Source organism: Aspergillus brunneoviolaceus, assembly GCF_003184695.1.
Source record: "Aspergillus brunneoviolaceus CBS 621.78 unplaced genomic scaffold BO95scaffold_12, whole genome shotgun sequence".
In the NCBI taxonomy this organism is placed as follows: domain Eukaryota; kingdom Fungi; phylum Ascomycota; class Eurotiomycetes; order Eurotiales; family Aspergillaceae; genus Aspergillus; species Aspergillus brunneoviolaceus.
Window position 1 is genome coordinate 5,072 of NW_020290742.1, and position 27,626 is coordinate 32,697.

Consider the following 27,626-nt stretch of genomic DNA (forward strand, 5'->3'; position numbering starts at 1 on the left):
CGAGGGAAGGGGGCTATGCACCTCAGGTTTCCTTCCGTGCTTTCAAATTTGCTTCGAAGGACGTGCAAATGAGGCTGTCAAACCGACAAGGCTGAGCCTAGCCCGGACCTGAGGACACCAGCCATAGCGTCCCCAACAAGCCACGGCGCGTATTGCATGTGTCTAGAGTGGATTGATATCCAATTATCCATGACTGTTTTTGAAAATATAAAATTAAAGCAAAAACATACAACAGAAGGGATTCGCTGGTGGTCACCCACCCAACTACTAACCTCCCGGCGTGTGGCTTAAGTACGGCTGAGCGGACGGGAAGCCCTGTTTTCCACACCCTGTGGTCGTATGTGCTAGTCAACTGACTTACGCAAGACTATTCATCCAATTGATTATGTACGGCCTATCTCAATGAGGACACTCGAAAAGATGGACCGTGGATGCGCAGGGTCCATTTGTCATTTGAAATGCGACACCCCCTTGATAAACCACTAAGCTCCCACATGAGTATACAAAGCCCAAGCCAATGGATTCTGCCAGTACTGGCTTCTAATCCGCAGTGTCGCATCGCGAACCGCCTCCGCCACCGCGCGGTTTGGATCAGTGGCCGTGGCACGTCGCGTAATCAGCGCCTCGTAGAAGTATGTGGCCATGTGCACACAAACCTCGTCCTCTGCCGGCCACAGAGACCCAATGACATGCGAAAAGCCCGCGATCAGGAAACCACTGGTAATGTGCAGCCCCTCGTCCAGCAGCCTTCTGTCGCGGATCTCGGCCGTGGAGCAGGCGGACAGATAGGCAATCCACGCCCGTGACATCGCGTGCGTGTCCAGAAGCTTGGAGACAGTGAGCTTGTCGACAACCAGACCAGACTCACTTTGCCTTTGCAGAAGCAGATGGCTGTCGGCCGGATCGCCAGGGTCGGAGTACCCGTGGCAGGCGAAGTGCACAAGCTCTGATTCCTGCAGCTGAGAAAGGACCTCGTCGGTGAAGGGACTAATCAGTTGCTTGACGTCCATAGCTCTACCCACAGCGTCGATAATACCCTGGGCTTCGTGGCGAACCCCGTGCAGCGCACCATGGCCGGGAGTCTCCGGCATGGTGGCGACAAGTAGAGAGGGTCTCTCCATCGTCGTCCGGCGTGATGACTGTTGCGCCGTCGCCTTGGCACGCACGGCATGGAGGGCCTTGATGGTCGGCGTGTACGAGGAAATTACGTGGTCGAGACAGCTCTCGCCGTCGAGTCCCGGACCCTGGCTATAGTCTCCGGCGGCATGGAAAGGCAGCCCACCGGCAGCCCCGGTGCCAATCCACCAGACCCGACTCTTCTCTTCTCCGGTAGAGATATGCCCATCAGAGGCCAGAGAGCTCAGAATAGGCTTCACGCATGTATACCACAGCCAGGAGAGGAGATCATTGTCATATGCCTCCGGGGGTAAGTCGCTCTCCAGGTCCCTTGCACTGGAGCCTTTTTCGCAGGACCAGGAATCGCCATGCAACCCAGCCATTTCGCGTCTCATGAGGCGTTCGCGGAACTTGTCCACCGCCCGAGTAATCATGGTATCCAGTCTGTGATGGCCGACTATGCTCGGCGAGAGGACAAATATGGCATCGGCATTGGTGCACGTGATATTGACGACGATGATCGGGCCCTCGCGGGCACAGTCGACTAGCTGACGGATGTTCATGGGCTGGAGAAATCCTTCGAAGCCGGTTTTCGTTCGAATCCGTCGCTCACACTGCTGCAGCTCCTGGAAAACGCTGCGGCGCTCATTCAGTAGCCGAGTCTGCCGCGTCTCCCATGCGTCGCGCTTCAGGCTGTCGAAGGCCTGGTGACGCAGCATGTCGTATTGCTGAGCTAGGTCTGGATGCGCTTGCTGTAGATCTGAAAGATCGCCCTGACTGTTAAACAGATCTCCCATCACGATCCCTCGACCGACCTCCAGTTTCAGCAGCGCCTCCATGGGTGGTTTCAACATTAGGATTGCAGCAGAGACTTCGCTGGCGAAAGTGGAGATTCCTTGCAAGGTGTAGATTTTGTCTTCATTGCTCAGTTCACGGCCGGTGATCAGAGGCAGCAATGGGAAGATCCGTTCTGCGGTTTCCAAGGCCAGTTCCCAGTTTCCCCAGTGGTTGGCATTATAAACAATTCTCACAGCGCTTAACACACGCTCGCTCGGTAGGGATCTGTCCGAGGCAGCGCTTTGTATGAGATAGCGCATACCCCTGCCGGTAGCCGTACCATCACTGACCCGGGTCTCGGAGGGCTTTGCCAGCCACATCTCCCCACTCCAGCAAAGCATATCTCTACTCCCGCCTGCCCGAAGACTGTCAGTCTGTGAACTCCCCTCCAGTGACCTAAGGGCATGCTCAAGATCGGCGGGGTGATTGGTGAACTGATATAAATTCCAGTAGTGCCAAGTGATAAAATCGAGAAGGCTCCTCTTTGCAGGATTGCTGAAGCGCTCAAACCAAGTTCTGCGTAGGGCGTCACATTTCTCGGCGGCAGTCCTCAGCAAAGCTTCTCTTTGATGGGGCTCGAGTGGCAACATGGCCAGAAATTCAGCCTTCATGACGACGACCCGATCGCGAACTAGGCTGTTGGGCGGAGCTGCACGCAACGCCTTTTCCATCTGGTCGCAAGCAGCCACCAGCTCCGCAGTATTCGTACTTCTTAGCCCCCTCTTTCTATGCATGTGACCTAGATGCTCATACGCCTCCGCAGACCACTCGCTAACGTCGTTGGCAGGTAATGTCGACACATGGTCTTTTGCCCTAGCAAGCGCCAATTCGAGATCTTTGGTATCTCCCGTTCGCTCCCATCGCGCGTAGTACTGCTTAGACAAGAGTTTGAGCAAGGTTTGATATCTTCGAGGGTGAGCTGGGGTGGGGCTGAGAGCATCTTCCATCTGTCTCAGTACCATATCGCGCTCCTCACTGCTGCTCGTCTCATCATACTCCATCCGCTGACCTCCGTAGATGGCTCTCTCCACGGAACCGGCAGGAAAGGTAGATTGAAGTTCCTTATATAGCTCGCACAATTTCTTGAGGTCACCCTCACTGCCTGTCTCTCGATAATGTGATAGGTATGCATTGGCGAAACTTTGCAAGTACCCTTGACGCTGAGAGAAACTCAGAGGAAGGGGAACTACCTTTTCAAGCTCGATGATGGCTAGATCGAGATCCGCGCGATCATGGAAACCCCTCCATCGGTCGAGCAGGGCTAACACAAGACGTGCTCGATAAACCCGATTTTCAGTTTCCATCTCCATTGCTAGGCGATGAAAATGGAGTGATTTCTCGATGTCCTCCTTTTTCGAATTCCTCCTGTAGCGGAACATGTAACCGAAACCAATACTTGAAAGCACATCAGGTTTGTGAGAATCATATGGAGACATATGTGCCAAGGCAGCCTCTAATCGAGATATCTGTTCATTTTCTTGTTCCTCGGCGATCATGCCGTCCTTGTCGCCGTCCTTGTCTGGTTCATTTCGCGTCGGAATCTGGTTAGAAGAAGTATTATCTCTTTCTACGGAATCCTTCTCTATGTCGGGAAGGGTGGATACCGCTCTGCCTGGGGTGCTATAACCCCGAGTACTGCGCCTTGCGAGAGGCTCGCCACATAGGACATTGACTATGTCGTTTATGACTTTTTGCCAGTCGATGTTCGCAATGTTATCTGTCCTCGTAGTCAACTCCTCCACATCGTTCGAGGGAAGTAGCGAATCTCTCTCCACAAGTTGTGGCAGACGGGCCGACTGCGCGCTGCCTAGCACACTTGCGCCGCCTTCAACTGCATCTTTGACACTGGGACTTACAGCGGTTGATATCATGATGCTAGCCTGGTTGACATAATTGACCCATCCAGGGAACTAGCAGCAGATCAGCACTATGCTCGATACTCTAACCCCATAATTGACATCATGCCTTTGTTCGCGCCCAGATAACCAGCCGATCGCCTTCCTCCAGCAGCGAAGCAAAAGATTCCCCCCTCTCACTGCCGTCCTTTTGGTAAATGAGCACCTGTTCGATCCAACTGCGACTCATGCTGGTTCTGAATAGCTCCATGCTAATTCTCGAGCTTGAGGCAGCAATCCCAGAGGGTATTTCCTTAAAGTATAGTCCTTGTTCTTGCAGGAGCTCGCCAAAGTCGTCCGGACATGGCTGGATATACGGCGGATTCATCAAATGACCCAGGTCAGGCATTGCATTCTCCTGCCACGAGCCCAGTATGGAGACCTCGAACCAGGACCAAAGGCCATCTTGAGGGTTGAGGCACCATCCTTGATTGCGAGTTGTGATATCAAACAGAACGGTAGTGACGTTGCTTGGCAGTGGAGAGGAGACAAGGTAAAGCATAGTGCAACTCTGGTCAGAAGTATGATATCGGTGCCAGGGTGGCACAACAGACAGCTGCTTTTTAGTGCCGCTGATCTGAAGATTTGCGAGATCGGATGAAAGACTCATTTTTAGAAGTCACGAATACTATTAAGCTGAATGTAGGGTTGCTAGAAAGTCTGCAAAAGACTTCGGCCGGCCCTTTAATGAGGCTACCACGTGACGTGACTTGCCTTCTCACTCTTCACTTGCTTATGTTCATCTAAATCACTACCTGCACACGAAAATGCCGATAGTCTATCTCTAGTGTGGCTGAGCCTGTCAGAATCATCTGCAACTTGTCACGAGGCTCAACCACTAGCAGGTTTCTGTCAAAATTGCACGTCTGGTGCATGAAGCCGTCAGCATAGCCGCCCGGCTAGTGTCTTACTAGCCACCCTAAGTGCCAGATAGCACACGATATTGACCAATCAGTCTGTGTACGCATGTTTGCTTTTCTTTATTTTTGGGGCACCAGAAGCAGGGATCTCAGCCACTGATGATGACATCGCAACTGCTGGTCAGTCACAGCACGAAATCACACCGCGCAGCCTCGACTCCCTCTCAACATATTCCCAACTCACCCGCGCATAATCTGAGCTCTAAGTCCGCACCATTCGAATTGGAAACTATCTACAATCCTTGAATCTCTCCTGGCCGATGATGAACCCGACAAGGAGAGCCCTGATTATTACCAGCCCCTGGGGAGACCTTCGAGGCACTCAAAATGACGGAGACTGCATGCAGTTGGTGCTAGCCAAGTATGGCTTCCAGGTCGCTCATTGTCACGGTGCCCAGGCCACCCGTACCGGCATTCTAGAGGCATGGAAGCAGCTCATCTCGGAGACGGGGGATGGGGACTCCGTTGCCATTTACTACTCGGGACATGGGGGTCTCGTGGAATCGGCACCCAGCACTGAAGATGCAAGGGAGTGGCGTTACCAGTTTCTCGTCCCCGTGGACTTCGACGATGTCAATTCAAGTGGTTTTAATGGAATCCTTGACGTGGAACTGTCGCAACTACTCCGTGCGACCACCGCGCGCACCCGGAACGTGACCGTCATTCTCGACTGCTGTTTCTCGGGGCGAATGGTTCGAGCACCCGGGTATGGGGACGCAGCAAGGCCCAAGCAGGTGCCTTCCGTACGCTATGAGGATGTTGTCGACTTCCTGACGCACTATGTCGAGCGTGCTACGGAGGAGATGGGAGAACCCACCAGCATAGGGGATGACAACCCGGATGCGGTCCGTATAGTCGCAGCTGCTCCTTCCGAAACAGCCTGGGAGGTTCGAGGAGAGGATGGAAGGTGGATGGGCTCTTTTACCTCGGCGCTTGCTCAAGTTCTAAACGAGGCACATGATCATCAACTGTCTTGGCGAACGAGCATCTTACGAGTCCAGGAACTGGTCCAGGCACAGTTTCCGACCCAGCATCCGCGGGTGGAGGGTCCACATACCCGCATCCACTTTTTGCTTGACCAGGTCAACTCAGAAATCATTCACCTGAGGATTGAGAATGGGCTACCTGTGCTTCAAGCTGGTTTTGTCGCTCATGTATCAGAAGGTGATGTGTATGCCGTGACGCGCCTGAATTCGGAGCGGTTGAAGAAGGAACAGCAAATAGCTGTGTGTGAGGTTATCAACGTTCAAGCCTTTCAAGCTTTGGTGCGATTGCACTATCCAAGTACGACTCCAACGCAAGAGGTTCCGCGGGAGGGCGCTCTAGCTTTTTTGCAAAAGAGTGCGCAACATCGGTGGCCGATTTCAGTACCACCCTCTCTGTTGGAGTCACTTAGTGACAAGGTTCAGAAGTCACGCTTCCTCCGGCTTGCCGGCGAGAACGAACCAGGCACACCTCTGGTATCGATTTATCGCAGGGATAGCTTTATCGGTATTGAGTCCAAGCAAGGGATATCTCTTACAACTCGATACCTCAATTCCGAGAATCCCGCACAGATGGACTGTGCCTACCAGGCAGTTGTAGCAGAGGCTGATCGTTTCGCCTGTGCTCAGCGTCTCCTGGGTCTGCGCAACGATAGCCCTGGTGACCTGCTGGATCATCAAGTAGACGTCAAAGTCGGGCTGGTTGAGAATCATCAGCCTACAAGAAGATTTGCCGGAGCAGGGTGCGATGAGCTATACGAAGGCCAGAGGATCTACATAGCTCTTCGGAATCACGGCATGACTAAGACCTATATCACCGTACTCCACATCAATGCCCAAGGAAAGATATCCTTGATATCTCGATCCAGTCTGTTCGGAATTGAGCTTCCTCCTGGACGTTGTCATTGGATTCGCAAAACACTATTTGGTGTTCTGGAAGGTCTACAGATCTCCTGGCCGGCTGACGTACCTCGAGCTTCTCCTATCGATGAGCACCTGCTCTTTTTCATCACCAGCACTCCAGTTGACCTGCGGCCGATCACTGATACTCAACGCGGCCCTCAACGGACTGCTACCTCAAGCTTCGAACGCATCATATATAGGCTGTGTCGAGGCGAGCAGAGAGATCTGATGGAGGACGACGAGCCCAGCCAAACTGTTTACGATATTATTCACTTCCCGCTGACTGTGCTTGCACAGAATGGATCACCATCTCTCCGCACTACCTCTCAGGAGGTTCAGCATCAATCAGCTCACAGTACAAGCCATACCTCTCTCAATGGCAGACCGTCAATGCTTAGTGATGAACAAGAACTCCCAGCTCTGCCGCCACATCTCCATTCGGAGTCAAAGGTGAGTTTGCCTCCGCTCACTTGCACTGGCGTAGTCTAACAGAGAGTCCGCCAGAGCATCTTCGGCCAAGCTCTTCGGTCTATCAGAGGAGTTCCCGCTTGCGTATGGGTGATCAATGAGCACACCGAACCCATCACCGTGGTGGTCTCTCCATACCGGCCATCGCGTCTATGGACCGAGGCCGGCTTGAACGCCTCTACCACAGGCGTTGGCATTGACATCTCCACCGTGGTAAGTCTTTATTCTCTGATTGTTCACCTTTGGATCGAGTATGCCGGTTCTCATTGATCATCCCATCCATGAAGACATTCACGCCCCCCGCAACTCGGAAGACGCTGCCCGCCGCAGCCCCGGGTCAGCAGAAACCCCCCACAGCCGTGTTTCCGCTCTGGACCCGCCGGGATGGGTTTGGAGTCATCACCGTGTTGGTGGGTGCGACGACACCAACGTTGTATATCGAAAACGATCGCATCCCGATTGGGGCGACAGCTTACTTCCGGAATGAGCCGGACCTGCACGTTAGAGAGTACTCGACGCAGTAGGAAACATTGTGTGTCATGATAATCGCTCCAGTGTCGGTTGGCAATCTTAGTGGTCCATACAACTAGTAGTGCTAATTGTCATCAAAGAAGGCATAGAAGGATCCGAGCCTAAAAGGTTCCTATGCTTGTTGCCGGGGGACGTGAAGATGGTGGATCCCAGGTTATTTGGGAGGAATTATCTAAACGCGGCCGAAGTGAGAAATCAACGCTTGCTGTATATCTAATAGAAAAGTGTTCCCACACTTGGACAAACCCACTTAGTGCTTACGGATGAATTGATGCTGATTCTGTTGACCTTTCGTGGAACGAATGTATGTCCTATCATAGCTTTACATCCATCCGGGTTATATTGATACCACCTGAATGCCAAGGATAACTGCTACAACACCTAAAGGAACTATGGTGAAGGATTCCGAGAATTATGCTATCCGGTCCACTTAATACCCTTGAAGATTGTGACCCTGTTACCTGCCTGCGACTCGTACAAGACATTTGTTTGTCCGGGCAGAATTAGCATTCAATCCATTCATCCAACAACTATCAACCTCGGCCGCTAGAAAAAGATCGTTCTCTCTTGATCAGAGTACAGGGGCCGGTACAGTCGCCACGCACTGAGAAAACAGTTGTCTGTTGAATGTAGAACATTGGACATACTGATAAAAAGGAGAGATCCCCTTCATCAATGCTTAATGCTCGACAGTTATCTGCCCGGTGCAATGTACCCCATGAAGCCTGCAAGTGAATCGTGTATTTCATTATACCTTGAGCTACTTTCTGACATCGGCTGGTATCATGTGAAGATTCTGCGATGGTCTAACGCACGTCGTTCTAATAGAGCGAGATCAATGGTCTTCAACTGCCGCCCAACACGCCACCTCAGCTAGCCATTTAACAACGCCTTCCACATTTTCTGCACCCAAGGAAGTCCTGAAATCCGTCTGGATGCCGTTTGGCATGGGGGTGGCAGGGTGTACTCGGGTGGCTGGCTGAAGCCCCGGCCCAGCTGACCGTTAGTATGTATTGTCCGTGCTGTATGATATTCTTTACGGTATCTAGGTATTAGATAGGTACCTAGTACGCTCTCTTTCGTTACTCCAGAGACACGATTGGTCTGCTGCTTGCAGATTTCAAAGAGGGTGGGCTCCACGTGGACGTCTTGAGTTAGAGTCTTTGACTTCTTCTGGCTGATGTATGAATTAGAATTGGCGGAAGTATTTTGATCCTGTGGTGGACTTAAGTTATTTTTGATGCGTAATCTCAGCCACTTACTGCCACTCTTCCGTTCCATGCAGAGCGATGTAGGTCACGTTGTTCTAGTACGTGGACTTCCGATAGGGCTAGACAAGTTGGTCTCGCTCGTGGTTTGCAAATTGCAGGAGTCTAACTGGAATTGAAAGCACTTCTATGTGTGGCATACTTGCCAAACAGAAGATTAAGTACTCAGATCGCGTTGGTATAGGTGGTAAAGGTGGGTCTCAAGACTGGCATTCGAAGCTACAATGCAAGTTTAACCTGCCGTTGCCATTGAAATTCTGAGTAGATTAGATCAAACAGCAGGACAGAGTAAGGCATTAGAGAGCAACCTGTCTATTCCACGGGCTTTTTTCTTTGTTCATCGTCTTTCTTTTCCTTTTCAATTTCCTCCACCCGCCTTTTCCTTTGAAACCGGTACGTACACATAGCTGTTTGAACTTCAAATTAGTCAAAATAGATAAAAGCATAAGAGCACAACGACACTGGGCCACAGCTGCTATCATCAGTCTTTCAACCGCGTCAGTCGTTTCCCTCGATTAGAGAAAAACCCCTGTCTGTGTCTAGGCACCGATCCGAATTACCGGTGGTTCTAAATGGACAAAATGAGTCACAGTGTGCCAAAATACAGCACAGCACCCACAACTCAACAGTCTCGCTTAGTGCAGTCGGGCGTAACGCCACGAATCCACTTTCTAGCCGAGTTTGTGGCGCAGCGACAGGAGGCTTGGTCTATGGTTGGGAGTGAGTTCGATAGGATTGAGCTTGCCAATCGATGACCATCTTGAGCTGAGGATCACATGGGGACAGACGAATGCTGTGTCTGTATGAGTGACTCAGCTACGTACTACCTTGATACCTAACTTCAAGGTTGCAACTTACCAAAATCCACCACGTATTACTTGCCCCATATCCGATGTACTGCCAGGGCCCCTGAGCAAGCGAGTCAATCAGGAGGGGACTCCTTCTCGCCATTTTGCTTTTCACTGAGCATTGTCTATGAAATGAAAACGGACACGAAGGACAGGGAGGCATTCTCAATTTTCCGTCTGGTGCGCACATAGTCAGATTTTGTCTCAGCCACAGCCATCAAACATTTGCTCAGCCTCTCTCAATTGCTCCCACTAGCGTCGTGGATCTCAAACCCACATTCCCAAATGGGAAATGCTTAGTTAATAGTAGTTTTGAGATGGGCCGCCCCGACATCCAAAAAGCAGCTCATCGAGGCTGAATTGACACGCAGAAAAAAATGGTGTGGGACAAAGAGCCCCTGCAAAGATGGTTGAAAGCCTGGCACCGGAGTAATTTGTGTCAAACATGTGTCAAACGATGGGTCACCCAGCGGAGGCGAGCTTCTGTGATTTCTACATAAGAGGAAGAGATCTGTCTGCAAACTTCCTCCCCCGTGAATGTGTGGTAGCTTCGAATTCAACCCTAGCAAATAAAGATGACGACCACGGACCTACCTGCTACATCTTCTGGAGATCTTTCCCCGGTGGGGAGCGGTACTTCTCATTGACGAGGCCGATGTGTTCCTGGAAGCGCGAACGACCTCAGACCTCGCACGGAATGAGCTGGTATCAATCTTCCTGCGAAAGCTCGAATATTATGAGGTACGCAAATCCAACCAATGCCCTTTCCCTACCACTGGCGCGCCGCTCTCTGGCTACGCCCTTGACAACTGTTGATTGATATTCTCACAAGGCCTCCTCTTCCTCACAAGCAACCGGGCTGGAAACATCGATCCTGCCTTTGACTCGCGAACCCACATCTCTCTGCAGTATCCGGACTTGGACTCCGTCTCCCGCTGACAGATCTGGGTGCAGTTCCTGAATCAGAGTACGGGATTCATGGAGACACATTTTGACAGCTTAGCAGAGATCAAGCTCAATGGGCGGCAGATCAAGAATATCCTCAAAACAGCCCATCTGCTGGCGCGAGACCAGGAGTGAGAGCTGCGGTATGAAGATCTTGAGACGGTGATCAGTCTGCGGTCACTCAGCCGGGGTCGTGTATGATAGTGCTACATTTTAGAATCCGAATAATGAGTCATGATTTTAAGCCTTGGCCCAGAAGATTAGGTACGATGACGAGGAGAGTGGCTCAAGGATGTAGAAAGGTTCGAACATCGTAGGGATTATAAAATATATATCTCCATCAACAGCGACAGTTATAATTTAAGTTGCTACTGGCGGGAAAGCTGCGAACTTTGAGGTTCAAGGCTCTACTGGATATATTCTACTACTGATCTTGGGTGGTTTACCATTATCTCAGGCCCCTGGAAACCTCCTGAAACAGATCAATATAGAACAAACTCAATTGGGAATATTTGAGGCATTACCTAATGGCCAAAGAACATCTAGAAACTGGTGGTATACCAGAAGACCTGATATATATTTTTAAATCTGCCGGGCACATCTCAACTTATCACAAGCAATCACCAAGGAGCTTTATATCCCACTCAACAGCAAAAGCAGCCGAGATAACTTAGACCAGTGATAAACAATTGCTAGCGCCCTATCCTTATGTTCCGAAGGCTCCAAGCTATGTTGATATTGGTGGGCTGGAGATGGGCAGATAGCTAAACGGAGCTGGATACCCGCCGATGAGTGATCTCTCCCGGCAGTCTCACAGCCTCCTGCGTGGGGGAGCTGAAGTGGGGGGAAACTCTACGCGATCCGAACACTAAGCTGAAGCGGCCCGTTGGGAAAGTGAAAATAAGAATAAAAATAAAAAGGTGGAGACGAGCCACAACTGCGCCATTCTCGCGGTTCATTCCAGCCGTCTCCTCGGTCCGAAGCTACAAATACCGAACATGCTCTCTAGAACAAATCAATGAATTTCGTTCCAGCTTGTCAGAGTTATAACCTACTGCAACGCCAGTAATCGCTGCCCTTTCATCCCGTCCCAAAAGATAAACTAAAGACGAAGTCTCTCTTCTGTCACCATGTTCTTCACCCGCAGTGGCCTGAAAAATCCTATGGGGAAATCGTCTATTGTGCAGTGTTCCGACAAGGAATTGTACTGGTTCGATGGGAAAGCGTTGACTCCAGAGGACTTTATGTCAAAACATAACCTCCAATTGCGGCATGAAGGTTACATCAGTACCTGGGCATGCTATTACCATTTTTTTCAGGCCGAAAATCATTCTTTCGACGAGGTAGTCTATGACTTACATGCACATCGCTCAAGTTGATCTGATGAAATGAATTAGATCCAAGATGCAGTCGGCTCCCGCAACATCTGGCAATTTTCGAGCGACGAACTTGAGCATTACAGAGTATTCCTTCAAACCGAGGGAGCTCTATGCTAGGGGATACTCCTGCAGACTGGCGAAGAAATATAGCCGTGCGATCAGCCAGGGGCAACTTTCTGATGGTAATGAGCAGAATCTTTGGGCACATTTTGTCGTGAGGGAAGCCTGTTTTCGAACTATGTATATTCAACCCAGAAAGACTTTTTTTGCTGTATGAAGTGCCAAAAAAGAGGTGTCAGGGGTTAAACAGAGTGTCAAGATGTTTTGATCGAAGAATGGGACCAATATTCAGGTCACCCAGCGCTCTGAGACATCTCGAATTCCACACTCCGAACAGAGCAACCTCAATAAATAACATCAAAATTCTTTACCTCATCAGCCTATAATCATGTCAAAGATATAGGAGCTTAGAGCAACGTTAGCGGCCGATCTTTCTTGGAAGATGACGCACTAAACATTCGAAAAAACCCCGAGCTTGGAGCACAAAACATGCCCCGTTTGCACCTGATGATCCCAGTAAGCAAGCCAGCTATCCCATACAAACCCTGTACAAAGCCCGCTGTCATCAACCTCCTCTTCATAAGGACAAAAAAAGCGCCGAACGCCACCCGCCACACCAAATGGCTCCTCATAAACAGGACATCTGACGGCCTTATCGTTTTCGTCTGCCGGCTTGTCTGCTGTATCCATGTTTCGACTGCGCTGGAACCCTACGAAATGCTGATGCATGATGGAGAGTCTTAACACATCATATATAGGCTCCAACCAATCTTCATCCTCATCCGACCTACCCAGAGTGGCTAACAGTGCACTCTCGGCGCGAGACATCATCAGGCCCCATGTGTCCTCCTCATGAACCATGTGCGTACGGAAGTATTGTATCATTGTTATCGTATCTGTACAGTCATGCAGCAGGTCTTCTGCAAGACTTCCACCGTTCAGATGCTTGAGGATCATTTCTCCAACCTTGGCTGTAGTGGCGGGACAATAGTGTAGCTCAAGTTCCCGCCTCATCGTGTCAAGAAGGCGGAATGTCCCGTTTGGCATCTGGTCTCTCACGGCGTCTTGCCAGGTCAGGGATTTCTGGTTCTTGTTTGTATGCACGAAAGACACAGGGCTAGCAGCACGGTTCAAGTCTAGTTCGCTTTCGGTATCCGAGTTGCTCCAGAAATCTGTGAATCTGGCAAATTCCATTGCTTCTCTCCGTGCTGACATATGTGGAGTCACTATGGGCACAGATAGATCATTCTTCGGCGTCTTGTGCAATGCGGCGCTTTGGATGCTCTCGTCAGAAGAGATAGACTCTTTACCTTTCTCGTCTAGGTCGCGGTCTAATTCGTCGGCGCATCTTTCAATACCATGTTCGCCGCTTGAGGGCTTGTAGGTTGAGTTGTTCGTTCGCAACCGCATACCTAGGTCCAGCGCATGGGGACTTATTGGACGTCTCTCATCAGGAGGATTATCCTCTCATATTCCTTGCGGCTTAACCTTCCCATGGTCGCTGTCGGAATCTCAGAGATAGCGACAAGTTCTGGTGGCTCTGTACGATTTTTCGACCGCGATCTTGTCCGAGGAGCGCGATGTATCATTAGAGGTTGGGGTATCCTGTCGGTGCTGCTGCTTACCAAAGCGACGGTGTTATCTCTGTCTCGAAAAATCAAGGGTACCTTTACGTGTCGGTATGGGTCCGGCTGAGAACTCCCACCATCGAATTCATCACAGCAGGAACATACATCTTGGTATGAGGTTTCCGAAGAAGGACTATGGTTGTGAGAGTACCGGCTGTTGTGACGCCGTAAATATCGTCTACACTCTTCAGTTTCTCGTTCTTCGTCACGCATCTCGTAATCATGCATTTCCTTTTCAATGTCGAACTTTGCCGATATTGTACGATGCGTGTCACATATCTCTGGATACTCCTCATCTCCAATGTTCAGGGATACAGCAACGAAGCTTGTCCACCTGCTAATGATCGAGTAAATCTGCCCCAGATGCTCTGCATTTGCTCCCACTAGGTCGTGATCGCTGTGTTGTTGTCTTGCCAAGGTCTCCAGCCCTGTCAAACAAGCCTTTGCTGCGAGTTGGTGAACAAAGGGCCTGTTGATGCTGGCCTTCTGCACAATTAGTTTGCAAGTCTTTCTTTTTGCGGTGGGGTTGATAGATGTCAATGTAACTTCACGGGGTAAGGCTTTATCGCGAAGATCAACAAGAAAGTATATAGACTGATAGGAGAAAGGATGCAGATCCGGGGTGGGGAACGGGGCTTGTATGTAAGGTGCCATGGGCTCGGGTCCTGTTGACGAGGGATGAGTTTTTCCCCACGGAACAGATGCGAGATTCTGCCGCTCAAACGCCGAGCCCAGGCCAATCTCACAATTCCAACTGTCGGGTTCTAGAGCTGCACGGACAAGATGGTTCAAGCGGTTCTCTCACTTGGGTTGCGCGACGACATCCACTACATCGCCGAGGCCGCCACCCAACTCGGCCACACATTCGATCAATCGGTGAGACACATGGTCCCCGATTCCCAGCGCGAAAAAACGAATTTTGTTGCCCAGCTTCTTCCGCATTAATGAGACGTACTCTGCGACCGGCATGGGGTCCAGCTCTCCATCCGTGATAATGATAATTTGGGCAGACGTCTTTTGACTGCCCAAATGTTTCATGGCAGCCTTGAGTGCTCGCACTAAATCAGTGCCGCCAAGATCGGGGCGGGAAGTGGTGTAAGCTCGAGCCAGCTCTATTGTCTCTGCCGAGTGAGGCCTGGACTGGTCCCAAAGCCCCTCCGTTGAGCTGCCGAATTTGAGGACGTTGAAGACACATGTATCCGGGATACCGCATAAGGCTAAGGACATAGCCGCGCCCAAAACCTCGAGTTTCGATTGCGGTCGATGGCGACTGAAATGCATGGATCCGGAATAGTCCAGTACAAAGATAATCTCGCCTTTGAAGCTTCTCGGTCGAACAGCAGTGCCAAAGAGGTCAGAAGGGCGAAAGCTGACTTGCATTGCTGCGTAGCCGTTGGAGTCCGGGGGCGAGATTAGGGCTCGGGACTGGACCTGATATCCCGTTCGCACTGGGAGCACAAGGACCAGATCGCCCTCTAAGCCTGCCTCGCGACTATGATATTTTCACACACCCTGTTGCTGGGATGCCGATGGCGATTCATCGACGAAGTGAAGCTGGGAAGCGTCTGGAACATGAAATACACGTTTCATGGGTTCTTTCCCTTGATAATCGATCTCATGGTGTGATTCTGCAGTCCAATCTTCACTGTCAGTGATGCTACCGGCAGCAACTCTGATGACCAAGTTGAGCTCGGTCAATCTCAGCGGCTACGACGGGAACGACACTCCGTACCGAGGCGCTATGGAGATGGGAATGATGATCGCGATGCCCTCTGATTTGCGCTCGGTCATCAAGACAACCTTCAATTCATGCACGTAAGTCAGCTTGATCTTGACGTCCGTCAGAGGCGAAATGTTTCCCAGCGACGTCACAAAGATCTCCGAGCTCTGCTCCTCCAGTAATGCTGCTGTCTCTCGCTTGTTCTGTACCGCCTCGTGGTAGACCTGTCTTGCCTCCTCCCTGGGCTTGACTACCCCTCGTAAGCATTGCAGGTCGCCGATCGTACACTCGAATGCTGTCACGCTTGCGCCTTCGTAGAGTGGAAAAATATGCTTGGCCTCGCGGATTGTCGTGTCGGACGGATTGCCGAAGGTCTGGGTCAACTCGCTGCATGCCAGGGTACCGTCCACCGTTACCTCAATGTCGACGCTCAGCATAGGCAGACACAACGTTGTCATTGCCTCGTGATGGTCTGCCCCCATTAAGAAGCTGTCATCCAAGTCCCTTCCTGGCACATGATGTCCATAGAAAGTATTAAACAAGGCTGCAAATGTGTGGATGCCATCACTGAAGGGCCTTCCCGACCCATTAATGTGGTCGCTTTCATGTCTGTGACGCACATTGTGGCGTTTGCCGTGAGAGGCAGGATGGCTCGTCTTAGGTGTTTGATCCGGTAATGAATCATTTGTATCTCGCCAGGTGTCTCGCGGTGCTGATGCCAGGTCCAGAGGGGCCGATAACACAATTCCTGAAGGGATACGTTGTCGGGGGATATGGCGGCTCATTGCGGTTTCAAGACTGTATATGATTCTCCCTGTCAAAAGCGAAAATGTTGAAGTGTATAGAGTATAGCACTCTTAAGCCTGACCGCTGATTTTTTTATGCCTAATGACTGACTTCGACGGGGGTGCGGGGCAACCAAGTTTGCTTTGGTTTATGCAGCTGCAGGGGTCAGCATCATATCGCACCAATCTCCGCGCAGAGATTGACTTGCGACGCACACAAGCGCTTACGGCTGGGGGCTTTGCGCACTGCCACCTGAAATCAAAAGGGATTCGTATATGCGAAGGCCAAGCCCGCTTCACCAGTCTGCCCTCCCCCCTCCCGAGTCGCAAAAGAATAAGGAAACAGTGGTCTCTTTCCAACCGCATGATGAGTCAAAACAGTGCCTGCGAGGATGTTAAACAGGGCTTTGGCAGCCTCGCAACACCAGTTGGTCGCTTTGCCCAGCAATCCTTTCCATCAGAAGCCGCAGCCCTAGAATCAACATTTGCTGTGCATGAGATTGCACTGGAAGAGCTGATCCGTGACTCGCAAGCGAAACCTGCACTTGTTTGTTCCCGTGTGCGCCTCTCCACTCGGCTTGATCAAATCTCATATCAACTTCAACTGAGCTGCTGTTGCGCAGAGAAGCATGACCACGATGAACTGCAATACCGAGGTCGGCCTTCTTCCCATGGGTGGTATTGCAGAGCCAGTGCCGTAACTAATGTGCAATCACCATCATAGCTACAATTACTTCAGGGTACCTGTGCGAGGAGATAAGAACCAATTCAGCCCGCACGTGGAAGGAAATTCTCCAAAAGGTGAAGACAAAGACTAGAGTCATTCTGTGCCTGACAGCGACATCAGTTGAATGTTAGTCATGGCAGGAATTCTAAAACATCAACACGTTTTGTGGATCTGACACTCTCCAGCCTCCTCCCTTGTGGAGGTAATGTCCCTCGGGTTGATGGACCATTAGCTTCGTTTAGGTTCATTTTCCGGGGCTGGGTTGGCTAACGCGACGGCCGCCGGAAATGTGCCATGGCGACCGGGCATCGGTCCTGGCATCTGTATATCGTTCTCGTAAGCATACTGGAATGTATGTTCGCAGCAGACAATCCACTAAATGTTTTCTCTGCTTTCAGCCAACCTATTCCTGTGAACACCTTCACAACAACCTATCATAATGGCTCCGAAAACACTGTACACTTACCAAAAGCGACGAAGGTATTTCTGCGGCACGGTCATCCCGAGGCCGTTACCACCGTGCAACAACGCTCGCCGCTTCTCTCAGGCACATCCTTTGAGATCTGGTTAAGCCTTCAGAGCATTTCGCACTCGGAACCGTCGCAATATATCTGCTCAGGTGGGATAGATAGCCCTCTCAATACCTGCAACTGAGATGTGCCTAAACACCTGACGGTTGGCGTCTTTTCCAGTGGCCCCGGAAACACGAGTCTTAGCCGAACGTCACCCTCAGGGCCAACTTCATGTGTCGCTTTGCAATGTATGCTTCCGCGGAAAGCTGGCCGAGTCCGTCCGCTTCAGCTTCTATCGAGGGGAAGGTCAGCAGTGTCCAGCAATACATACGGCACAATTCGTGAATCTCGATAGCTAACCCAGTTCACATCAGATGCAACGCGTTTTGCGATATGTATTCGCAAGATAATGCAGAAAATTAGCGAGATCTCCACTCTAGTTTTATATCAGACGGAGGCCGTGGGACATAGAACCTCAGTCCGAGCCGGATTGCTGGGAGACAATAAAACACATGCGCCAGAATTTACAGCGACAGGCGACGTTGCTGCAATTACGCAGGACCCCATACCAAATCCGTCTAGTTTGCAAGCTTCCACACCCCAAGACAAACCACTCGCCACCATTCCTTTGCCGCTTGATGGCGACGATTTGCGTTTCCGCTCCGCAGCCCAAATGCCTCCAGACCCGCCGCAGCCATATACTCAAGGACAGGGTGCAGAGTCAGGTGGCGTCTTTGTGAAAAGGTGAGCTTGAGACTTTCGAAACACGATAGCAGAAAGCTGCTCGAAGTAATGTGCTGATAGTCAGAAAGCATTCGTCAAAGCACGCATATGTCGGATAGATGGTTCGATGAGCTCGACGACTTGATCAGTGTTATGAAAGCACCCAAGAAGGTAAAGGGGGGTTATCGAGCTGTCAAGGTGGCGGTGATCGATACTGGTCTTCAACCAGCAATTGGCCTCCGGATGAACGTGATCGAATGGAGGGACTTCGTCGGCAGCAGCTCAACAATGTGTGATAACACCTGGCATGGCACCATTTCTGCCAGGCTCCTAGCCAACGCATGTGAGGGCGCCGAGTTATACATAGCAAGGGTGTTTGACACGAACAACGCCAATCATGAGCACGGGCCGCGCCTCATGGCTCAGGTTCGTCTTCTCCTTGTTTACTATCTTCAAGCAGCCCGAAGCTTTTGGGGCTCTGATTTCACGCTCTGATTTCATCAACAACCAGGCTATCGAATGGGCAATCGACCCCACGCGCCGAGTCGACATCATCAGCATCTCCGCCGGTTTTGCTGAACACTCCCCTGTACTTCATAGAGCAATTGATCAAGCCAGCAATGCAGGGGTGCTCATCTTCGCCGCCGCGTCGAACTGGGGCAATCGCGGCCGCGTCGCCTTCCCAGCCCGCCACAACCTCAGAACCATGTGCATATTCTCGACCAACCCAGATGACCAGGCCTCATCCTTTAATCCGGAGCCTCGCGAGCACGCAGATAATTTTGCCATCTTGGGCGAGGACCTGGTGCACCCCGCTGACCCGACGATACGCGAGAGCGGAACCTCCATGGCCACTGCCATTGCCGCCGGGTTGGCGGCTCGGATTATTGACTTTAGCCGGCATGCGGATAACACGACCATCGAGCGCGTGGGTGATGTGGGCTCCCTCGCTGGTATGACGGCTATCTTCCGGTTTATGTCCAAGAGAGATGGTTCTTTCCAGTGTGTTTCGCCGTTACGGCTCTTGCCGGAACGACATAAATATAACGAGCCCGAGAGGAACCGCGCGTATGTGCGAGAGAGTCTGCATCGTGCTATGGAGAGTGCGGACTAGATTGAAGCTTCAGATTGCAGCAGATGACAGTACTAGTATTCTATTCCACCACTCGTCTTTGTAATATTTGAGCTCGATGTATATATGCAGATGACAAACTTCTAAAAAAGAAAAAGGATGATGTTTCTACGCATTGTCTAAAACCACCACTAGGGCCTCATCAGCCTCGTCACCTGTGACAATCTCAAAGCGACTCAGTCCCTCTCCAATAAGCACTTTCTCAACATCCAGATCCTCGTCTTCTTCTTTCTCCACTCCAAACGTAGCCCCCGTGGTGTATGGATCCAGCGACCAGTCTCTCGCAAGCCACCCCTTATGGATCTTTGCCAATCGCACCGCCCACACGAAGTCCGACTGATGCGCCCCTTTGATCGTACTGGTGTCCTCGCGGGCAAGGTCGAGAGTAGCAGTCACGGTCGCGAGTCCCGTAACGTCCCTGCCCAGAAAAAAAGAGCCCGTGTTAACATCTCCTCTCGCTCAGGAATAGCAAACATGTACGACCCAGTGATGGAGAGGGAGAAAGGCAAAAGGGAAAGAAAACAAGGAACTTACACATCAGGTCCCCCACCCCCACTTCTGCCCTTCTCCTCACTCACCTCCCTCTTTCCCCCTCCTTCTCCTCCGTGGCTGCTTGCGCACCTCGCAATCTTCAATCCAGTCACCATAAACAAAGTCCACGCCCTAAGCCTTTTCCCATGCACCACCTTTCCCCGGAACTCCTCCTCTTCCTCGAGCGCATCCAAACAATCCTGGATATAGCCCCTTGTCGGCGTTACAATGTACGTATCCAACTGCGCATACTCTTCATGCCTCGCCACAGTTTGCTTAAATGCGAGATTAAATTTCAGCCCCGGGGTAGCGGTCCCGGTGACAGCGCCGGCGATCGGCGCCGCCAGCTTAAGCGCAGTGGATCTGTCGTCGTGGGCGGTGGTCTGCCAGACGAAGTTCGTGGTGGTGGTGCGATAGACTTGCATGCGGATCGGGAAAGGGAGGAGGTTGTGTGCGTTGAGGGGGTTGTCAAGGTGCTGGAGGGAGGGGATGATGTGGCCCAGGGTTATCGAAGGTGCATTTCCGGGGCTGGACGCGGTCATGTTGCCCCCGAAGTGGTGGCCGGAGAGTAGGGCTTCTTCCGGGGGTGCGGGGTAGTCGGTTTGGCGGAGGGTGAACCATACCTTATCCATTTTGGGCGTAGGATACTATGCAAAAATAGCAGATCAAAGAAACAAGGTAGGGACAAGGCACAAAGACGGGAGCAAGAATGTTGAAGAGGAAAGTGAGACCAGAAAAAAGAAGGGTGGCCCTTTCTGTATGCAGAGAGACCAAACTTACGCGCTGTCTCCTGCACGAGGGGGTTTGACCTTGTGGCGCGCGCTTATAAGTATAGTATCCCTGTATGGGAAGCCTTTATGATACGGAGGATTTCTCATTTTTTTCCCACCTTTCTATATCACGGCCTCTCTTTGTGGGGGATATTTTATGGGTAAAGGTTATTGATATCTAATGTAAAAACGTGGGCGGAAAGACGCATTGAAAGTCAAGAGAGAGGAGTTTGGGGTGGGATTCGGAGAGAAATTCGGTTTTTTTTTTTAATTCTTCTTTGAGGCAACCAATTAGGCATTGTGTAAACACATTTACAGGGGTGACGTGGTCATGCATCCAGTAAAGTAAGGGTGATGTATAGTAGTGGCGGCTACGGCATCCACCCATCTCCCTAGTGCTTATCGGATTCAGGGCAAGGCTGACATGACAACCTCCCCCCACCCACAATGATGCATCGTGAGCATAATTTCAATGGATGATTGAAATCATTCAGTTCCGTACCCAGAGTCGGCGCCTCAATTGAGGTCTGCGGTCTCGAGTTCGGATGAAGCATTATTGATCCCAACCCAGTTTCCGCTTGTATTCAGCACAAGTCTCATCTTCTAAATCCTTTCTCATGAAACACCCATGCCGTGGTGGCAGACCGTACCGTAGTTACTTTTGTGTTGTAGATATACTGCAAGCCCCTTGTATTCATTGCATCACGTCGAACGCGGTTGAATGTCATGTCTTGTATGTTGGCCCTCCTGATTAGATACCAGTCGAGCCTCCTCTTGGTTCTGAATATCCTAATCCCGTAATCCTGGTCAGCCCTCTCCTCGTCCACGACTGAAAGTACAAACCTACCTCGATAGCCGGCACAGCCGAGTGCCAGGCGGCAACCAACATCCCCTGGAGCGCCACATCACTCCGGACCTCCTGCATAGTCTTCTGCACACTTGCACCCCAGAACCGCGAGGCTTTCTCTACGCCATGCATGCCGAAATCAATATCAATGTGATGCCTCATCAGCTCGGGATACCTGATGAAAGCGATCAAGCTCTGACGGCAGCATGTTCGATAATACCCGATGCTGCCCAGGAGAAAACCCACGCAGGAGCCGCCCAGGAACCCGACTGCGCCGGCCGTGAAGACGCAACCCAGCACTGTCGCCCCGAACAGGCCGATGATGGCCGCTGTCGAGCTCCCCGCCAGCAGGCACTGGAACATGAATAATCCTCGACCACTCGGTTTGGTCAGCCCGCCCACGGCTCGCAGGGCTTGGCCCAGGGAGCTGACGGTCTGCGCTGGAATCTCGCCCTGGAACTTGCGATGAGAGGCGGTCCAAGTACAGGGGTGGAACTGTGAGGGGAGTGCTCACCTGCATCCTTGTGATGAACTTTGACCAAGGAAAATTTGTAGGAATCGCGAATATTGGTGCGTGGGAAAGAGAGATCCGAGGAATGAATGCACTATTTACTGTAGGTCACGTGAAATCGTCTGGCTTTACCGCATGCGGCGCAAGGGGTATCATGGAAGCGTGATTGGACTAGACAAGTGAAGAAGCAGATATGACACGTGTCTGTATGTACTGCTTTGTCTCTGTAATTATATACACTTTCTCTTATGTGAAAGTGGGGTCGGAGCAACAGGCTCTTCGTTCTGTGCAGCGACCACACCATGCATTCCACCTCAGCTAGAAGTTTTGCTCAGTCCCGGAAAATTATTCCAGGAACTTGGCCAGATTGCTCTCTACCCACTGCTGCAAGCGCTGCGGGGGATGCTGAGCATACCTCTGAATGTTTTCGCGTGCCATAAGCGCTTCAGGACTTTCCAGGTACCATCCAGCGCGATCGATCACGTTATGAAGGTGCCACTGGATCATAGCGGGCGGCATGCCGGCGGCCTCCATCTGCGCGGCAGCCTCTCCCCGAGTAATGCTAGTGACTTGGGCTTCCTTGCCCAGCGCGTGGCCCACAGTTCTTACCGCTTCTCTCAACGTCATCCTCTCGGGCCCAAGGAGCCGCACGATGCGTTCTTGGGCGCCATTGACCAGGATCGTCCCCGCGACATGGCCAATATCCTCCGATGAGATAAAGTCAAAAGTGGCATCGGGGTTGGGCAGTTTGACTTGTCCCCGTAGGATGGCCTGCTTCTCGTGAAGAAGGTTACTGGCGTAGAATGCAGGCCGCACCGTCACGTAGCCGGAGCTACCATAGATCTCTTCCAGCGTGATTTCCACCTGAGCATGCTCCCAGGGGACGATGTCGGAGGGATCGACCTCATGAATGTCGGTCAGGATAATGAAACTGCTTAGGAAGACGACAAATTCTACCCCGGATTCTTTGAGTGCTCGGAGCGCGACCCTCATGAAGTCCGCCCCGTCGAAGATTCCATATATAAAAGCAGCTTGCGCGCCAGCCTGGCGAACTGCAGCTCTCAGGGTAGCGGGCTGTGTCAAGTCGGCTTGGTATCTTGTGAAAGGAAGGTGGTCGAGCTTAGGAATTGGCTTTGCGGGGTTTCGTGTCGCCAGCGACACCGTAGCGCCGTGGTGATGGGCTTGCAAGGCAGCGGCAGATCCCACATCCCCGGTAGCACCGAAGACGATCACGTTGCTGTACCTGGGCATTGTAACCGATGATTTAGGATAAAGATGAAAGCGATTCTTGATCGCGGTTCCTATGTAATAATCAAGCCGAATGATAATATTATGTTTGTTCGTTGAGATGCTAACTTACCTTGCTACTTGTATGTGTTTGGTCGACGGACTGTCAATCCAGCCCTAAATCCGGTCGGGTTTTGGAACTTTCTTGCGTCCGTGACCCGAGTTGGACCGCGTAAGTTTCAAGTTTGCCATCCACAACAGTACTTTAAATGGCCGTGAGACGAGACTTGCTTCCTGATGGTTGAACGTCAGTGTATTATTCCTGGACTGTTATGTTTTCATGGGGGGCTATCCAGTATGATGCCTTTTTTGTCTCTAGTCCATGCCACTGGTGTCATCTCTTCCTCCCTTGGGGCCGGTAAGTTGAGCCTACCCCTGGCCCAGCATCTGACCAGAATCCAACCAAAAGACTTACAAACCTCTCTTGGCAGGTACTATCTTCACTTCCTCTTTCACTGGTGTCAGCACGGCCCAGCTCGCCGTTCACGAATCCACGCGCCTCGCTGCCCAGCAATGGGTTCATGTCCACCGGAAATGCCACAACCTAGGCACCCCGTTGGTCGTGCTATCAGCGGTCTGCTTTGGATTGGTGACCGCCCAAAGGCAAAGCCAACAGCTTCTGGCGGCCGCGACCGCGTGCATGGGCATCGTGCCTTACACGATTGTGGCCCTGGGAGGACCGGAAATGGTTCTCTTTGCGGCTGCCGACTTTGAGTGCCAGGCTGGGTCGGCGGGTTCGACTCGAGATGTACAAACGGCGCTCGCCAGCTGGGGAACACTGAATATGGTGCGGACAATATTTCCTTTGCTGGGAAGCGTCCTGGCTATGGGCATGCTCTCATGGTAGTGATTCATTGGATATCATAAGAACAACCCTTGTTGGAGTTACTTGTGATGCGCTACACAAACTAAGACATGATCTACAATTAATCCTACCAAAAGGTTCCATAAACCTGTCTCAGATCAGGCACTTGAGGTGCTTGGTTTGGAAGACTAAATGTCATGAATGATACTTCGTCCTTCTTTTCATATATTTACGAGGGAGTGTCCAATGACGACTCTGATTAGTACAGATATTGGCTCTAGCCTTGTAACCCCAAGTTATATTTAGGGTTTGGATCTATATACTGCCCTCGTTTACAGGCTGGGTGGAAGGCACAGTACAGTGCGAGAATCACCACCGATCTCATTTCGTTTTACGTACGGTACGGTAATCTGTAAGTAACGATGCAATCATTACCCGCTGCTCGGACTTTGGCTCGGACTCTGGAAAAGTCAAGCGGTCATTGATGGCCAATCGTATGAATGGCCCATGATGTCGATGGCCATTTTTCGGTGACCAACCCTATAATATGATACATGTTTTCCCAAGAGATTTGGACTACGACTATCCGAAATGCACTTCTTGCCAGGACAAGACCCTCATCAAACATCATGACAGCATTCCCCTTAGGCTACCGTCTCGCTCAGGCCATTGGCTTCAGCGGAGCGGCCTGGTTATCGGGTACGTATATTACAGCAGATGACGCTCCCATTTTTGATATTCCTTATCCCACGGAATAGCCCCCTTGACTAAAAGCACCACCGTCTAGGTAACATCGCAGCACTCAGCCTAATCGCTGTGCCCGCCGTGGTGGAAGCCCAGAAGGAAACCCCGATACCCAGCAGGGTTGTCGTCAGGCTGTGGCGAGGATTCTACGAGAAGGGCAAGACGCAGAACCCTCCGATCGCGGTTGCTACCGCCACGGCGTTTCTGTACCTCGCCTGGTCCGTCCGCGCCGCTGGACCCCTGTTCCGTTCCGCCGCCTACAACCGCGCCGGATTATACACTGCGGCAGCCGTCTTGACCCTCGGCATCGTGCCGTATACTATCCTCACCATGAGACCGACCAACAATGCCCTTCTCGCCCTGGCGCAGTCTCCAAAGGATCTGACCGCAGCAGATGAGACGCGAAGCCAAGATTTGCTCAAGAAATGGACCTCATTGAATAGCTTACGTGGCTTGTTGCCTCTTGCAGGGGCGACGTTGGGCATGCTTGCGGCATGGATTTAGAGGTCAGGTAATGACACGATGGATGTTGGAGTTTTCACCTTGGATTTGGATCCTACAAGGACAATTGAATAGTAGTTGGAGAAGAGCACAGGGTAAATGTTCTATGCTGCAACCGTGATTCAGATAACCGGTGAGCTACTGGATGGTAGGCAGCCATTGAGATCCTTGTATTGTTAAGCTTCCAGCCTTAGCTATGAACACAAGATTCGCATTTTCAATAACACAGATACGTAAGAACCAGGGACTGATCTCAAGAGAGTTGCCGCAGAGATACGATAATGAGCACGGCTTATGTCTCCAAGACTGCGATTGTCCTTATGGCCCCGTACCTAGATAGGTTGAAGTAGAACACCCGGTTCACCGCCTTCTTTCCTTCTTACACTGCTTTCTATGCTGGAATGACCGGGAGTGGGTTAGCCAATACCACAAGATGAAATCGGCAGATCTGGACTTATCAATCATGGCTTATTGACTGAACCCAGGCACTCGAGAACTGGGTTGACCGAGGTTAATTATCATCGTTCGTTTTGTTCGTTCGGGTGATTGCCTTGTTTATTCATGGTGAGACGTTGGCTCAGTAGAGCTCCCCTGGCCAGAGTCTTCAGAATGGAAGCCAAGGGTCCAGACTCGGGACCCACCAGCCCTGCATCCTGCTTGAAAAATATATGCATGTGGATGACGGGTCACCAGCCAATCACAGACAACCGGGGAACGGAACTGACAATACAAGAAAATAAGTGCAGTGGGGATGACAGATCTCAAGCCAATCAAAGGCACTCGAGGTGGCATAAATCTGGTGGGTACTGAAGGTATCTACAGGTAGGCAGTAGTGGTCAGTATTGATCCCAACTCTGATCAAAGTCTGCATCAGAGTCGGAAGTAGTGCGGACTATATATTCTACTGCATGCGAATCCAAAGCAGAGCCGCCGAAGTGACTGTTCGGCAGATAGTGATTCTTTCGTACAAGCGCATGTTGCCAGGCAGACTTCCTGGATTGCACTACCTTCAACCATCAGCTACTTTCACACCACTCACTCTCAACCTACTACTAATTGAGGCCCATTATGCCTACATTCCGGACTCAAGACATCCCCGATCTCCACGACCAGGTCATAATCGTGACCGGAGGCAATGTAGGGCTCGGGTACGAGACCATCCGCCAGCTCAGCGAGCACCACCCGGCTAGGATCTATCTCGCCGCACGATCCCGCAGCAAGGCCGAGCAAGCCATTGCAGAGCTCAACAGAGCCAGTCCCAGCTCCACAAACATCATTCGTTTCCTCCAGCTCGATCTTGCCTCCTTTGACAGCGTCAAAGCCGCTGCTGCAGAATTCCTCCGTCAAGAGTCTCGCCTCGACATCCTGATCAACAACGCCGGAATCATGATGACTCCGGAAGGTCTGACGCAGGACGGCTACGAGATCCAATTCGGGACCAACGTCCTCGGTCCCGCGCTGTTCACGCAACTCCTTCTCCCCACTCTCCGTTCTACAACGAAACTCAACCGCCAGACCCGGATGGTGATGCTCTCGTCGGCCGCCCACGCTCGGGCGCCCAGTGACGTCTACAAATTCGACGAACTTCGCACCACCGCCCCTAGCCGACATACCACAGAGCGCTACACCACATCCAAGCTCGCCAACCTACATTACGCGAGGGCCTTGGCGGAGAGAGAGACGGAGGTCAAGATCATTCCTGTGCACCCGGGCATGGTGGCGACGAACCTGCACCATGCTTCCACGGGGACTTTTCTCAAACCCTTCCTGTCTGCTGCGGTTTGCTTGGCGGCTACCCCGGTCGAGAAAGGCGCCCTCTCGCAGATCTTTGCCGCGGTGAGCCCTGAGGTAAAACATGGTCAGTACTATGGGCCGATCGGCAAGGCCGAAGCAGGTTCCAAACTCAGTCAGAACCATGATCTTCAGGAGGAATTGTTCAGATGGGTGCAAGCGGAGCTTGTTGGGCATGTTGACACTATTTGGTGAAAATCGCGTCCTGCTGATTTTTGCTTGTATTGTTTTGCCTTTTCCTTGTCCTTTTTATTCCTACGACCTTTTTCTGTCTGTGTAACAATGACATTAAATCGAAAATTATGTACCGTGGTTTCGTTGCCACACTAGGGAATTCCAAATGCGGGGCTTTACTATGTGACCCTGAGCGCAAAAAAATATGTAGAAACTGAAAACAGGTAGAATGCACTGCTCATATCAGGCAGCTTGAGTCGAGTATCGATCGTACTGTGACACCAA

The 27,626-nt window shown here is 51.4% G+C and overlaps 10 protein-coding genes across 10 annotated transcripts; 5 read left to right on the forward strand and 5 right to left on the reverse strand.

The window, feature by feature from the left end:
• Positions 1-440: 440 nt before the first annotated feature.
• On the reverse strand, positions 441-4,485 carry BO95DRAFT_511945 (CHAT domain-containing protein). The gene is made up of 2 exons (XM_025591476.1): positions 3,919-4,485; positions 441-3,863 (listed from the first exon to the last, which is right to left on the reverse strand). The coding sequence occupies exons 1-2, from the start codon at positions 4,456-4,458 to the stop codon at positions 483-485; spliced, it is 3,921 nt and encodes a 1,306-aa protein (XP_025445270.1). The 5' UTR covers positions 4,459-4,485; the 3' UTR covers positions 441-482.
• A 476-nt stretch (positions 4,486-4,961) lies between these two features.
• BO95DRAFT_439916 (caspase family protein) lies at positions 4,962-7,929 on the forward strand. The gene is made up of 3 exons (XM_025585834.1): positions 4,962-7,104; positions 7,159-7,335; positions 7,410-7,929. Exons 1-3 carry the CDS (start codon positions 5,110-5,112, stop codon positions 7,644-7,646), a joined length of 2,409 nt encoding a protein of 802 aa, XP_025445271.1. The 5' UTR covers positions 4,962-5,109; the 3' UTR covers positions 7,647-7,929.
• A 4,644-nt stretch (positions 7,930-12,573) lies between these two features.
• BO95DRAFT_489029 (VIT and vWA domain-containing protein) lies at positions 12,574-16,286 on the reverse strand (the record flags this gene model as incomplete). Its single annotated transcript, XM_025590541.1, has 5 exons — positions 12,574-13,530; positions 13,779-14,535; positions 14,587-15,262; positions 15,293-15,453; positions 15,514-16,286. The coding sequence occupies 5 exons, from the start codon at positions 16,284-16,286 to the stop codon at positions 12,604-12,606; spliced, it is 3,294 nt and encodes a 1,097-aa protein (XP_025445272.1). The 3' UTR covers positions 12,574-12,603.
• A 1,912-nt stretch (positions 16,287-18,198) lies between these two features.
• On the forward strand, positions 18,199-19,362 carry BO95DRAFT_460612 (subtilisin-like protein; the record flags this gene model as incomplete). The annotated part of the gene is made up of 3 exons (XM_025588747.1): positions 18,199-18,269; positions 18,338-18,674; positions 18,760-19,362. The coding sequence occupies 3 exons, from the start codon at positions 18,199-18,201 to the stop codon at positions 19,360-19,362; spliced, it is 1,011 nt and encodes a 336-aa protein (XP_025445273.1).
• A 126-nt stretch (positions 19,363-19,488) lies between these two features.
• On the reverse strand, positions 19,489-20,543 carry BO95DRAFT_460613 (uncharacterized protein; the record flags this gene model as incomplete). Its single annotated transcript, XM_025588748.1, has 2 exons — positions 19,489-19,798; positions 20,002-20,543. The coding sequence occupies 2 exons, from the start codon at positions 20,541-20,543 to the stop codon at positions 19,489-19,491; spliced, it is 852 nt and encodes a 283-aa protein (XP_025445274.1).
• Positions 20,544-21,383: 840 nt separating this feature from the next.
• BO95DRAFT_460614 (uncharacterized protein) lies at positions 21,384-22,048 on the reverse strand (the record flags this gene model as incomplete). Its single annotated transcript, XM_025588749.1, has 3 exons — positions 21,384-21,470; positions 21,529-21,981; positions 22,043-22,048. 3 exons carry the CDS (start codon positions 22,046-22,048, stop codon positions 21,384-21,386), a joined length of 546 nt encoding a protein of 181 aa, XP_025445275.1.
• A 336-nt stretch (positions 22,049-22,384) lies between these two features.
• Positions 22,385-23,290, reverse strand: BO95DRAFT_460615 (NAD(P)-binding protein; the record flags this gene model as incomplete). Its single annotated transcript, XM_025588750.1, has 1 exon — positions 22,385-23,290. The coding sequence occupies one exon, from the start codon at positions 23,288-23,290 to the stop codon at positions 22,385-22,387; it is 906 nt and encodes a 301-aa protein (XP_025445276.1).
• Positions 23,291-23,623: 333 nt separating this feature from the next.
• BO95DRAFT_460616 (DUF1772 domain-containing protein) lies at positions 23,624-24,173 on the forward strand (the record flags this gene model as incomplete). The annotated part of the gene is made up of 2 exons (XM_025588751.1): positions 23,624-23,684; positions 23,758-24,173. The coding sequence occupies 2 exons, from the start codon at positions 23,624-23,626 to the stop codon at positions 24,171-24,173; spliced, it is 477 nt and encodes a 158-aa protein (XP_025445277.1).
• A 572-nt stretch (positions 24,174-24,745) lies between these two features.
• Positions 24,746-25,379, forward strand: BO95DRAFT_489036 (DUF1772 domain-containing protein; the record flags this gene model as incomplete). The annotated part of the gene is made up of 2 exons (XM_025590542.1): positions 24,746-24,830; positions 24,919-25,379. The coding sequence occupies exons 1-2, from the start codon at positions 24,761-24,763 to the stop codon at positions 25,377-25,379; spliced, it is 531 nt and encodes a 176-aa protein (XP_025445278.1). The 5' UTR covers positions 24,746-24,760.
• Positions 25,380-26,444: 1,065 nt separating this feature from the next.
• Positions 26,445-27,362, forward strand: BO95DRAFT_489038 (short chain dehydrogenase; the record flags this gene model as incomplete). The annotated part of the gene is made up of 1 exon (XM_025590543.1): positions 26,445-27,362. One exon carries the CDS (start codon positions 26,445-26,447, stop codon positions 27,360-27,362), a length of 918 nt encoding a protein of 305 aa, XP_025445279.1.
• Positions 27,363-27,626: the final 264 nt, after the last annotated feature.